We start from the raw sequence: 14527 nt of genomic DNA on the forward strand, positions 1-14527 counted from the left end.
CGCATTTATCAGTGACAGAATAAAAATCATCACCCTAGTATAAAGAATAATAACCATGACATCAATATAAAGACTCACAAAACTCAGCAAATTCCTAGAGGGAGACTGCTGAAACTATCAGGATTGATGTGAGAGAATGTACAAAGAATTAAACAAATGCATTTGCCCCCGGACAAACCTGACTACCACAAAGAGTGGGGACCCAGGAGGGGGAAAAGTCCTAGTATTTTATTTGGCTAGCACCACATATAAAACACTGGGGACACACCCACACGATAAATAACATGTAATACACCAGTATGTGTAAATGCAGACGACGCCGGTGACTTACTAAGGTTACATCGTAGGCACTACAAAGACTCTACACAGAACACTAAATCAGGTCTTAGTCTGCACGAGGTCTTTTATTTTAAAAACAAAACCAAACTGACATCCCCTCGTGCTAATTTGCACACAGGCTTAACCAAAAACTGACTCTGTGTACATCTTTCATGACGCAGAGCAGAAAGACATTTTTGGGATGCTTCTGAAATGCCCTGCAGTGCTTCTGGTGGAGTACAAGTGCTGTCTTAGGGTGTGTTGCTGCACCCACTGCAATACAGGGTGCTCTTACAGGACCACTGAACTGTGGTAATAATTACTTTAATTCTAGTGAGTGTTAAGATTATTTATCACATACTTCAAATTCTGAAACAACAGGCATTTGCTGTTTGGTAGTCTCCTTCAAACCTAGTCTCTACCTGAGCTAATCCAGCCTGTGCGTGGGTGCATGTTCGTGCATGTGTGTGTTCGGGTGGTTGGGGGTGGTACTGCTTAAAAAACAACTAAAAAAAAAAATCTAAAGAAAAATTGTTTTATCTCAGCGGTCTTATTTTCAAAATTACTGGAAGCCGCAGCTGGAGCCGAAATTAAATTTCGGTTAATTGCAGAGCCCTACCATTGATGCATTAAATTAACATGATCACATTATGACATTTATAGTTTCATATTGCAGCTCCACTCATAACCGAGTTGGGTGGATAGTGCTACTCTAACAGGCGCAACCTAACATAACCCAACTTAACCTGCCCAATGCCCAGCGGTGATGCTGTCAGTCATCAGTGATAACGCACGATAGCACGAACGCACTGTGGAGCCGTCTTACATAACGGAGCCTCTGAGGCTAATTTCACAGACTATATTATGTAAATTAACAGAGAAAACTGTGCTTTAAAACTTTAAATGATTTAAATGTGTTTGTTACCTGGCTGTTCATGTGGGTCTAGCTGACTCGGCTGTGTGCTGGGCATCATTGGATCCTACAGAATAACATCCATCATTAAAGTACAATCAACACAGAGACAAACGTTCAGTGTGTATTTGATTAATTGATGGTAACAGATCTCACATGGATCATCTGTCTGCCGCACTCTACTGTCGCCAGTTTATGGCACTTCTTGTGAACCAGCAGCTTGCAGTTGATGCATTTGTAGCCTTGTCTTCCCAGACCCCAGATTCGGTCTGTACAGATGGCGCAGTGGGCTCGCTGCTCGGGTGGGCGAGAGGAGTAAAAATCATTATCATAATCAAGTACACAGAATAATCCAAAGAGTAGCACAGAGGCAACAATGACGTCTGAAACATGAACGAGTCTGCTCGTCTAGAATCAACCCCCTTACTACTTTAAAATCACTGAGGTTTAAAACTTACATTAAGCCATTGCAATATTTAGACACTAATGTAATAAACAGAAGGGAAATGACAGAAAGAATGACACAATTACATGGAAGATTGCAGTAATTTTAAAATACATGGCTGTGCTCAATGTGTCCCCCTACGTACGCACGGCATACGTCCATATGATAGTCCAACCCGTCCCATACATTTGCGAGCATGTCTGGAGTCACTGCTGTTGTTATGCTACCTACCAGCAACCACGTGAAACTCACAAAGCCCCTCTAAACAGTATGTATTTCGATTGTTACTGGTGAACTGCTGTTGAATTAAAGCACGCTAGATGATCGAAAACAAAAAAACACTTAAAAATAGGCATAGCAGTGCAGAGAACTACACAATTCATTACGTCTCACCCTGTTGAAGCGTTTGGCCTGAAAGGCGTGACCGCTGGCATAGTAAAGCTTTCTCCACCGTCGAGCTCCACGACGATATATCGACTCTGTGGAGGGAGGAAAAAAAAAAAAAAAGCATCCAGCTTCACACGTGTGGTTTCTATGCATTTTTAAATTCACAACCATATTTGACACACCACCATCACAACACTTTCTGCAACGTTCTGTGGATTTTCTGTGTAATCTTGTTTGTTGAAAAGTGCTAAAACTGTTTGAGTTAAAGTTTATAAATGTGGTTCAATACTCTGTCTTTGATATTTAGACAGGTAAAAATATTGAATTCATTTCTTGCATGTTGGGTCAAAGCTGTGAATCAGTTGACATCTCTTTTAACCACCAATGTGTCTTTACTGGCTCTCCTGCATGGAATAAACTTCAGTGAATTTGAACCACATTATTCAGTGTGAATATTCCACTTCTTCACTCTGGAAAAAAGTGGCAGAGCCTCATTATGGCGCGTTCTGCGGTAGGACTACACCTATGAGAGGAACGTGTAGTCTGTCATGTCTCTTGGTGATGAAAAGGAAGGATTTTATGAGTGTATAATCACCTAATCTCACACAGTGACCATGGTAACAGACAAAAATATCATGTAGTGTGAGCCTGACACTGTCTCACAGCTTCATAGGCAGCCATTGAATCACATTGTTTGTAATGGAGGTGGATGTTTTTCTAAATTATAGAAAAACAGAGTGGCTCTATGGTGTAGCAGTTAACCCATTTGCCTTACATGCGAAGCAGACTGGAAGGAGACACAAACCCAGCCTTAGAGGTCATAAGCTCACTCCTAGTCCTGAGCCCAAGCTTGTATATATCGGAGGATTACGGCATCCGGTATAAAATCTAAATCAAATAACCACAGAGATCGATCTGCTTTGGCTGAAAGTATCTTTATACAGTAAGGACATCCCATCTCCTGCACGCATGTATTGCTTTTAATTTTCAGTTATGTAACTGTTGTGCTGTATTTTCACTTGGATAAACCTACAGCCCTTTCACTGTATATCGAGGTTACTCAAACGTGACTTCCTGTCCTCAGGAGACAATAATTTGTGCACACATCATATTCAAATGATAATTTATTTTCTGCAACAGTACTTCGTTTCTATGCTTTTACAAACTTCAGTTACTCTGCACAGACTCGTTAAACGGCTCTTATTTGGACCCAGACATTGAACAATCTCCATTACACCACTGTGCCGTTTTAAAGTTTCCTTGGTGTGTGCTAGATTTGAAATACAAGTTAAATGCAGGGTTGTTCAGCTGCTAAAAATGAGGTAAAAATAAAGAAAGAAAAGGTTGAACTCACTGTCTTCTCCCGGACAAGGCATGCCAGGTTTCTCTGGTACACAGGGGAACACTGGAAAGAAAAAGGATGACTAACTTTAGACAGTGTTAAAGTCAGACATTTCTATCATCGTCACGGTGAACCTGTAGCAAAAGGAAAACTTCTTTTCAGGTGTGTATGATGTGTATTTGTGTATGATACTACACAAACTGGGAAAAAAACATTTTTATCAAAGTCGTCAGCAGAGAGACAGCTCGAGTTAGACTGGGGGCAGCGTGAGTCAGAGACGAGGCGTGGGCTACAGCCAAAGAGCTCGTTAACAAGCAGACCTGGTGGCCCCTCACGGAGCCCTCACTTCCTCTCCTCAACACCCCCCTCCATGTCTCACTCATCCTCTTTCAGTCATCACACTTGAATCTGCTGCACTCTTGACCCGCCACCTCTGATTAGATTAAATCTTTACATTATCCACAGCCCCGGGTTTTATACTCAAACACACACAGCCTGCCAATCAAATCTACCCACATATACAACCATCGCCCCTCAGCCTAGACTCATGAGGTTGTGTCTATGTCAAACAGATTAAGCTTAGACGGTGAACTAGCTGCGGGGCCCAGAAACAGCAGAAGTAATGCTGTTTCACAGTTCAGCGGCACATTAAACATATGTTTGGATGCCTTTTTGTTGTATGCATTATCTAGCCATCTGTGATCAGACATAAGCAGAAATGTACATGATTACTGATGGATAAAAAGAAAAAAGAAAAGAAAGAAAGAAAACTACAAGCCACCGGACAGATGTTTAGATTGACGGTGAAATCCATTTAAACGTAGTTTCAGACAAACAGTTGCAGACTTAGTCGGCCACATTTGTCACAACATAAACAGGAACTGCTGTTTAATTTGTTATGTCGGTTTTAAGCATTGCAGTTGCACTAGTAAATTTAATTAACGTTATCACTTTACTGTCAAACACTGTCTGCAGTCAGGCATGCTCTGCTGGACAAACTATATGATGAAACATTTCTCGAATTTTTTTGTTCTTTATTATGTGCTGCAAAAAATAATAGTTCTCATAGAAATGTGTTGTAGCCATGACTACAGCCTGTTTCATATGGGATTTTTATTGCAGACACAGATATAATATTTTTTCCTCAGAGATGCACCAAACAGATTTTTCTAACATTTGTTACGTGTCGTTATTTATAAGTCCTTAAAATAGACAATAGGATCATACACTTTAAAATTAATGTTATTTTATTATCACAACAAGTCATCGATTACTCATTTACGCTCCACCCGACTCTGCTTGGATGCCGGTTGTTTCCAAGAGGGAAGGTGGAGATCGCAAACTACGCAACATCAATACTCATAACATGGTTGACGGGCCTTTCTCCTGTCTCATTTTTACTTTTTACTTTAATTTTCCTTTTACTGGTTGTTACAAATGCCAATCTATCAGCAAATAGATCACATCAGCCAATGTGGTGGGTGGGTGGCTCTTCGAAGATCACCCCACCCAGCACGAGTTTAGGAAAGAATCTCAAACTCCAACACTGAAAATGAACAAATAATGAACACTGCTGCTTGTCAGAAGATGTTTGCAAGGCCTTTTTGTAAAAACGTGGGAGGTTTCTGTGAATTCATATCCAAAGACAACATAACTTGATATGGACCGGATAGTGTGTACTAGATCTTTGGCAAACAAATATTACACAGTAACTTATTTTGCAAAATCACTCTTTCAGGTCCCGTGGTCTATTTTGATGTTTTTATATCTAAATCATTAAAAACTCTGAATTGCTAAAAAGAAAAACAAAATGATATTGCTTGCAGATAAATGAGTAAAGCAAGGAAATGTTTTTCATTCTGACAAGAAAAAAATCTAAATATGTTAGGATCTATTATTGCAGTGAACACAGGCTCACAATAAAAAAAAAAAAAGTAATTCTGTTCCAATTCTGTTGTCTTGTGCCTAAGGTGCTTGTAATTATAAACTAAAAACAACATAAAGGACTGACGCATTTCACTCTGTAAAAGCAGGAGAGCCCGATTATGAAGGAGGACATTAACTCCTAATAAAAAGTCAAATTGTGGCAGTCTGTGTTGGTACTGGCTGTCAGCCACGATCCAGGCCTGAGGGCTGTTCTACTGTAGCTTAATGACCAGAAATGGAACAAACAGTAATGCTGCCAGTTTGGCTTGTTATAAAAAAGCCCAACAGGGAGGTGAGTGGACCACTGGGAAAGAAAAGAGTCAACAATAACAGGCTTTTCTTAGAGTTATTACAGAACTGGTCTGAATTAACACATTTCTAACAGCAGCATGCATGAACACGCGCTGAAAGTGTAGATGTGACCGAAAAAAAGAGGGGGAAAGGACTTGTGTGAAAAGCAGAAATCTCACCGTGGATAATGAGCTCCGAGTCTTTGTTGAGTTCATAGAGACGCAGAGCTTCCTCCAGTTCCAGTTGCGACGATACAGTGCAGGGGTCACCTAGCAGCGGAGGAGAGACCAGATGTCATTCACCACACTTACATGAACGCAAGAAACCAAAGTTACTGGGAGTAATCGGACGTGGGAGGAAAACAGAATATTTTTACTTCCTTTGCAGTAAAACTACTTGCAGAAAGAAAAACAACATTTATTGAGATTCAATGAGCTTCCTCTTTAGAAAGAAAGAAAGATTAAAATTATGGTGTAGAGTATATAATGTACACCTTTTTTCCTATGTTTCTAGAATAGATACTAGCGATAGAGATTAGAAACACAGAGACACTAAAGCCAATCTCAATCTCCCAAGCCATCAAAAAGGTTTTTGTAGATTTTGCACATTTAGGTGGATTTCTTTTACAATTTTACAAAATAACCCTACTACAGTCTGGCAGGGAGTATATCTGATGTTTTATGGCAAAAATTAGCACATTTATTGTCTCATCACAATGATCTTGTTTTAATAATTAGTGGAAGCCAAAATTGTTACTGGAATTTAATTAGTTACTATCTGTGTCTGAAACGCCCCTCTCCTTTGTTCTTTCAAAATATATCAGTTTCATTTTCCACATGCAAATATTAAAGCCTGCTTAGAAATATAAAAAGGTAACCACGGCATTTAAGATGTGGCCATAGGAAAATCCACAAAGTGGATGCTAATTTTTTTTTTTTTTTTTTTTTTTTACACAGAACAACAAGGGAAGCAGCTGCAAAGGACAATTAAGACAATTAAGTGGTAGGTAAACTGTATTTCTAGTAAATGGTGCAAAAGGCTGTAAGAGTTAAAGGTGAACAAAACAGCGGGGCAGTTTGACATTTAAAATACAAAAAATTTCAGTCTAATCGTAGGTATGATACGAAACGCAACACATGAACTTTTAAGTAAACACTGAAAGTGTGTGGGTGTGAGCAGATGTCGATGATGCCATTTCGAACATTTTTATTTTTAATTGCACATGCCTATTTGTGCAGTGATCAATAATTAAAATGCCACTCAAACACAGATCTAATTACTTCCTCATCATTTACAGGAAAAGTCCAGGGTCACTCGTGAGGAGGCTGGGCGAGGCGACGCTCAATTCTGCTCTTACCGCTCGACCCGACCGATCACCATAAAAATAAAAATAAAAATGCTGATAGTATAAATAGCACAGGAATGGAAACTATGACACATTGTATCATTTTAAATTTGCACAAACTGCTGGAGGTGGATGTTGAATTAGTGGGTGGACTGCAGCAACCATTGTGTCAAAGGTAAACGTGACAGTCTGGTTTAATCAGTACGGACAAAGTTTTGGTTTCAGGAAGAGGACAGACGTGAGGCTCTGTTTATTATCAGGTTTATTATGGGGTTTGTTTTTTTTTAAATGGGTTTTATCAGATTTATCATGTTTCCTGAAAACATACTCATTAATTTTAACCGATCTGGGCTTTAAAACATAGTGAAGAATTTTCTGCTTTTCAAGTTTGTGGACAAAAAGGTGACATATTAAAATGCTTTGTGATATTGAAAGATTTAATTGTTTAAGCTTATTCAAGTATGTCTTGTACAGTGTATGTAAGGAGCGCCCTTGATATTTATGGCTGCAATTAAAATATTTTCATTACTGCTTCACAAATGAGTCATTTGTTATAAACACAATTTCCCAAAGTCCAAAATGATTTATTCAGGTTGCTGGCTCTCAACTCTTTATCTCAAGATCAGACTACCTGGTTTAGGTGTAATTGTTAAGAAGCCATTTTTGTGTTTACAAGAAAAGTCACCTACATACAGAAGTTACCTTAACTTTTGAAGCCCACTAGGAGTAACCCTTGGCGTTCTTTTCTGAACTGAGCAGTTTTTATCATATTTGAGGTAGGGGTGGGTGATATATCCAAAATATGCGATGTATCGCAAGTTTGTCACGTACAGTGGTTAAAAAGACTATCGTAACCATTGAGTATAAAGTGCCATGGTCATATTAAACTGTCTGAAAGTAATTCACTGAGTTTTTAAATTAAGGGTACAAGGGGAGGTTGTTAGATGTCGTTTTTATGGATTAAAGACTTAAACTCAGTACTATATTTTGTTTATAGGAAAACTGATAGTCCGAAGTTGAGTATTTTTAAAAACACACGTCAGCAGCAGGCAGACATACAGACAAACTCCAGGTCTATTCTGTAATTATAGCGATGATGACCTGAGTTCACGGTGTGCACTTTGGGGGCAGGAAGAGAGACTACAAGCACAGAGTACGTAGTAGCAACATCAAGCAGCTTTTCTTCCTCACACAGACTAATGACTCCAGCGACTTTAGGTGGGTGGCTATCAGTGGGAGCTGATCTGAGTCTAATGAGTTTGAGCAGGCCGACCTTCTCCTGAGTGGAATGATCTGATGGTTCCATCTTTCCTATGGCACAATGACTGCTGCTGACTAACTCGCTGACAAAGGACTGAATCAGGAGCCTCCATACGTCTGGACTGAGAAGACTACACAGTAAAGTGGTAATGACATATGTGCTGATGTGAGTCTGTGCTCATCATATGCTGCCAAATTCAACCTGTGGCTCCTACATCATATTTCTATAATGGTTGTTTTTCAGTAAGTTAATTTGTGAAAAAGCCCCAGCTTTGATGGCTGTTCACCTTAAGGTGGAGGGAGCAGTCTGATTAGAAACATACCTTCCTCATCAATCCACTTCATGGTGAAGAGTTGGTCGTTGTCCATGGAGCACATGTCCTTCACCTCCCCATACAAGCCCTCGTACGAGATGGACGGTTCAAAATGTGTGATCATGATGTCCCTGCAGGGAAGAAAAACAAGTATATTATTTAACTTGAAATAATAAGACATACTGGATCGATACCAACACAGAGTCAATATTTGACAATCCTGCCACTCTAACATTTTCTATTAGATGCATTCACAGCCAATAAAAGTCATTCCACTAGATTAATTCCAGTATTAACTATTTAGACCAAGGCCAAATAAATAAAAACAAATACAGCTACAACGTATCACTTTTAGGGGTGTGATGTGACCATCACACATTGGTTTCTGAAGTCCTGTATTGAAACCCCAAGACTGGCATCTCCATATCTACTATCCTCGTCTTTGAAAGTGGCTGCGACCAACAAAGGGCGGAGCTGACTGTACTGCACTCTCAGTGGTTAATGTGTTTGTTAGCCAATGAGTATGTCCTGGATAATCTTCTTCTTGGATGCTTAGAATAAAAATTTACACCATAAATTATCAAGAACATATTTAGAGAAGTGAAGCTTGCGCGTTCTTCAAAAAGAATGCAGGTCTAAGGTACTTCTCAGATGCCTTCAAATTTCAGACCCAGAAGTTAGGCCCATATTTTATACGGCCGATAACCTCTGGAGTTAAAAATGACTAAAGAAAATGATAAGCCAAAAGCCGTAGTACTTCTAAAGGCCATATGAGGGTGATTCCAAAAGTGAGGCAATCACCATAGACTCACATGTCTAAACTTACAGTATTAAAAAGCACGTTTACAGCCTACACGACATCTGCCCCCCTTCATAAAACTATAACTGGATACATCTGGATACTAAATATATCTGGAAAACAATGTATGATCTCATGTAGAGAATCATTACGTTGCTACTTTGTACAGACAGTGACGCTGAAAACATGCAATGTAATCTTATCTATATCCACCCATAACCAGCACAGTACACTATTCTGCACTGTTCTGTATTGTTTAAGAAACAAGTTTCATAAGCAGAGAGAAAAAAAAAAAAGCTGTTAGTGCAAACTGAGTGCAGACACTATTTATTGCTTATTATATGTCATTATATACCTCTTATTAATTTCCACAAACATACAAACAGCCTCCTTAAGCAACAAATGAATGACTAGTGCTTCAAATCTGAATATCAGTACACACATAGATCCATTCTCTGCAACATGGATACAATATTATGATCCACTTCACAGACATCAAATATTGTTACTAAGGCTGCAGAAGAAAATATATTGTCATTATTACATAATCTGCTGATTACTGTTTGTACAAACTTTTCAGTCTTTTAAATATCATAAAGCAGAACAAAACATGTCTATCATAAACTCCAAGGTTCAAGATGACGTTTTGTCTGGCCAGTAATCTAAAATACAGTAATACTCAATTGAAATGTAAGAAAACCAGAAAGATTTGAGAGTGTGAAAGGAGAAAAGTTTGACATTTTTATTTGATAATGGGCTAATCAAATCATAAATGATTGTATCAGCACTAGTCATTACTCATAAAGATTTGTTAAACACTCTCCTCCTCCAATCTATCCCCCGCTCTCGCTGATGTCGTCAAACAAAAACTCTGGAGAATGTCAGACTTCTGATGGGGAGAAAAGAGGTGAGAGAGCACTTTTTTTTTCTCTTTTTTTTTTTAAACAAACACTGCTGTATGTGAGTCACAGTCTCGCAGTCTGTCACATTTGTGTGTGCATTCATCTGTACAGCATGACTGTGGGTGTGAGAAAGAGCAAAAACAAGAGCAAGAAAGACTGCCATAGAGTGAGCGAGACAGCCGCGAACTCAAACAAAATGGCACAGCTGATAGTGGCTGCTCTTGGACCGTGACTGCTGTGGTTTAGGGCTCACAGTTCACCACTGCAGTCCCTTTATGGAAAAGCAGGGAGGCTCAGTCAAGAACAAATATAACTTCTGACAATGCTAGACCTCGTTGATCAAACCTTCATCTTATGTATGATGCTAATTTGGCCTTTACTGGACTGGGAACCTGTCCAGAGAGTAACCCTGCTTCTTGCCTCCAGCTCCCCTGTAACCCTGGAAGGAAGGACAGACGATTTGGGCTTCTAATGATTATGAAAACAATATAAATGCCATAAAACAATTATTCTTTTGCATTTTTGACTACAAAGCACTTGTTTTTTTTGTATCCCTTTCATATACATAGATGAGTGGGTGTGGTCTCTGGCCGGCTGCAGAGAAGGGGTGACGTAGTGAGCTCCGGCGCAGGGGCGGGGTGATAAGATAAGATGACCTTTATTAGTCCCACAGGTGGGAAATTTGTTCCCACCTGTGGGAACAGGTGAACAGGTGTGCTGGGATGTGAGTGTGATTATGTCTCTTTATATGTTCACAGTGACAGTCGGAGGGGCAGAGAGCGGACATGACAGCAGAACGGGAGTGTCTGTGTCCCAGTGAAAACAAAAACCACAGTGTAATCACATTCGAAAATAAAGTAGTGCTGTCATTACGTCCGTGTCCTGTCTATGCTTAACGGGTCCAACGTTATAATGAGTTTCCACCCCTTCCTTAAAGCTCAAACACATCTCCAGACATCTCAAGGAGTCTTAAAACATCCATCTAGATCACTCGGTGTGACTGCCACCCAATAGCTGCCCCGGCACACAGGTTCATTATTTAGTTCATCATTGCAACCCTGAAAAGCAAAAATAAATATTTTGCCATTCCTGAACACCAGCTTTGGGGGTTTTTTTGTAATTTTATGACCCCGGCTATTTAGGGGTAAAGGGGAAGTTACCCTAAAAAGTAGGCAGAAACAGATAGACGCAAAGATAAGATTTTTTTTATTTATTTATTTTTTCTAAACAGGTGACAAATTAAAAACAAACCAATTAGCACAAAAAAAGTAAAATGGAAAATGTCCTTACAGGATTAGTCACAATGTAAGAGAGGAGAGAGAGGAAATGACTCAGGGGCAAAGCACTATATACACATGGTACAGGACAGGCTTGTTCCTCTTCCTTTAAATGAATTTGTTAGACAAAAGACTGACGTGTTATTTGCACAAGTGTCACCACTAGAGGGGACTGTGTGGTCCCATTCAGGCACATCACATTTGGAAAATTTGTGATTAAATGGAAGTAGGTGTTGGATGGTTGTATAGATTTTTCTACCTGCTTAAATGAACAATTTGGCTAAAATGTAGGATTTTTCTCTTTAATACTGCATGGTGTTGTACCTGTTAAATTAAAAAACATTGGCTAAGAACTGCTGAGCAGCTATCCCCATGGAAGCAGTCAGCACTCCACTCATAATTTCATATTAGTGCCAGGATTGACGTTGCCTGCTCCCTGTGCTCTTGTCAGTTTTCAAGGTGTTTACTACACAATAAGATGGGGGTAGAGATGTGAAACACAAGCTTTTTCAGGTCTGCAGGCGACAAGAGATCTGATCTCAGGCGGCTACTGGAGCAGAATCAGGAATAAGAGAGAAGAGGGAATGGGCAAAAACAAGGAAAAAGGTAGTGATGTGTGAATGCACTCCCCACCTCCAGCCGAGGACAAAGACCTCTTACTCGCTTTAGAGCCTTCATCCCAGCTGGTTCCAGATTTTCATCAACTTGAAAGCTTTTTATCACAATTATAAAATCCCAGTCTTTTAAAGGCAGCTACTACACAAGTTCAAGGACAGACTGAGGTGTGTGGGGTCAATGCAGGTTCAGTCCTCAAAAGGGAACAAACACAATTAATACCAATAAGCTGGTGAAAGACATTAACGGGAGGATCTGAAACGATTCGTCAGCGCACAGCTTCCGCGCAGCAGGTATTAAACTGTCTGCAAAACCACACATCAAGAATGAATAAAGCAATAATATGCTGACGTCAAGAGACAGTCTGATGCCTTCTTCTCCTTCCCTTCCTCTCTCTATTTTCTCACCCTCTTCCTCCATCCTGCTGGTGTTAATCATTACCAGTGAGAGGAGGGGGAGGAGAAAAAGACTGGAAACAGCACTACTCAAGTCTGATCTCTCCTCCAGGACCAGCATGGCAGCTCCACTTCCTCCTAAAACCCTGATAACATCAAAGGTTCAAGAGTATATGAACACACACACATGCACTACAATTCCAACACTGTGACTGTAGATGATCCAAGCGGTGTTTTGATGCCAGCGAGTGACTAACTGAGTCACGTGTGACTGGACCGGAGCTGTGAGTGTTCATTAAATACTGTGCGGCTACGCTGTAGTTAAAGTTTAGCCAAATCTCCAGTGTTTCAAACAACTTCCTCATTAACACAGATACGAGCTCAGCTAAAGACTGCAGCTGATACAGGAAAGAAGCAGAACACAGTGATCAAAAATACACTCACTGGCCACTTCATTAGGTACACCTGTTTCAGTGATTGTTAATGTGAATAACTAATCAGCCAGTCACATGGACTGCATCCAGACATGCCACTGAAGTTCAAACTGAGTATTAGAATGGAGAAGAAATGTGTTTAAGCAACTCTGAATGTGGCATGGTTGGTCCGTTCAAGTCTTTCAGAAACCTACTGAAATCTACTGGGATATTCCCAAACAACCATCTCTAGGGTTTGTCAAGAATAATCTCAGAAACAAACTATCCATTGAGCAGCAGTTGTCTTGGGGAAAATGTATTGTTGATGATAGTGGTCAGAGGCGGATTACCACACTGCTTATAGGCTATTAGGAAGGCAACAGAAACAACTCAAGTAACTGGCATTCAGATATGTCTTCTGCAATGAAGGTATGCAGAAGAGCATCTCTTAATGCACAACATGTCAAACCTCGAAGAAGATCGGCTTTAGCAGCAGAAGACCACATCATGTGCCACTCCTATCAGCTAAGAACAGGAAACTGAGGCTGAAATTCACAAAGAATCACCAAAATTTGACAACAGAAACACAGAGTCTGGTGACTCTCAAAACAACATGAAAGCCCTTTTCCACTAGTACATAGTCAGATCAGCTCGGAACACTTCGACTCAGTTTTTAGGGGTTTGCATTAGGCGGTAGTACCTGGCCAGGGTTCCAAGGGATCTGAGACGATTCAAAAATGTGATTTCAAGAGAGTGCATGCCACCAATTGGCTAGAGTCAGTGGCGTAACTCAAAGAGTCATGAGAATCAAATCCACCATGTTTTAAACCTGGCATTGAGAGAAATGGCTACTCTAAAAAAAGAAAAAAAAGATGACAGAAAAACACAGCAGTCCCCGAGTCTGACAAAAAGCCATTTAACGGGCACCAGGTATACCATCGCCTTGACGTTTTCCATTATTGTGGCATTCATGCCGCATACAAATGATATCACAGGACTTTACACCGTGTGCTACAATGAATCCACACACATTAGGTTGTTTGACCGAAACAGAGTTGAGTGAAGCCGCATTGAGTCGAGACAAGTAGGTACTAGTGGAAAAGGACTATTTGACACCACAGTCTACCTGAGTATTATTGCTGATCATGTCTGTGCCCAGTGTACCCATCTTCTGAAGCCACTTCCACAAACACAACACACAAAACAAACAAATTTCCCTAGTGCATGTTATTTGTAGTTATTTATGAGTCCCAAACAAGACAACATGAAAGCCTAAGAATAATCGTGCTTCATAGTCACAGCAACTCTTGGATTACTTGACTTCAATCAGCACAACTCTGCTTGGCTAAGCTGGTTGTTGTGTTTGTTGCATTCCAAACATGTGTTGCCAAGAGGGAAGTTGCAAAGTGGCCACTGGTGGACAATGCAACATCAACACTCATAACATGATTGAAGGGAGTTTCTCCTGTCTTTTCTTATTAACCGTCATTTGTCACTCATTATAAATGCCAATACCAATATATCATGTTTCTGTTACTTGTTTTTAAGGTAAAAACAAGTCCTGCTAGAAATACTTTTTTCCTAG

At 40.0% G+C, this 14527-nt stretch overlaps 1 protein-coding gene across 1 annotated transcript in view; it reads right to left on the reverse strand.

Moving 5' to 3' along the window:
• Positions 1 to 14527, reverse strand: part of prkci (protein kinase C, iota) — a 40066-nt gene that overhangs the window by 17154 nt on the left and 8385 nt on the right. Inside the window, exons 2-7 of the mRNA XM_003448541.5 lie at positions 8551 to 8672; positions 5802 to 5891; positions 3418 to 3468; positions 2070 to 2155; positions 1388 to 1525; positions 1244 to 1298 (exon numbers count right to left, since the gene is read on the reverse strand). Coding sequence (XP_003448589.2) covers positions 1244 to 1298; positions 1388 to 1525; positions 2070 to 2155; positions 3418 to 3468; positions 5802 to 5891; positions 8551 to 8672 — 542 coding nt within the window. The remainder of the gene's footprint in view (positions 1 to 1243; positions 1299 to 1387; positions 1526 to 2069; positions 2156 to 3417; positions 3469 to 5801; positions 5892 to 8550; positions 8673 to 14527) is intronic.

This window comes from Oreochromis niloticus, linkage group LG18 (assembly GCF_001858045.2).
Source record: "Oreochromis niloticus isolate F11D_XX linkage group LG18, O_niloticus_UMD_NMBU, whole genome shotgun sequence".
Classification (NCBI taxonomy): domain Eukaryota; kingdom Metazoa; phylum Chordata; class Actinopteri; order Cichliformes; family Cichlidae; genus Oreochromis; species Oreochromis niloticus.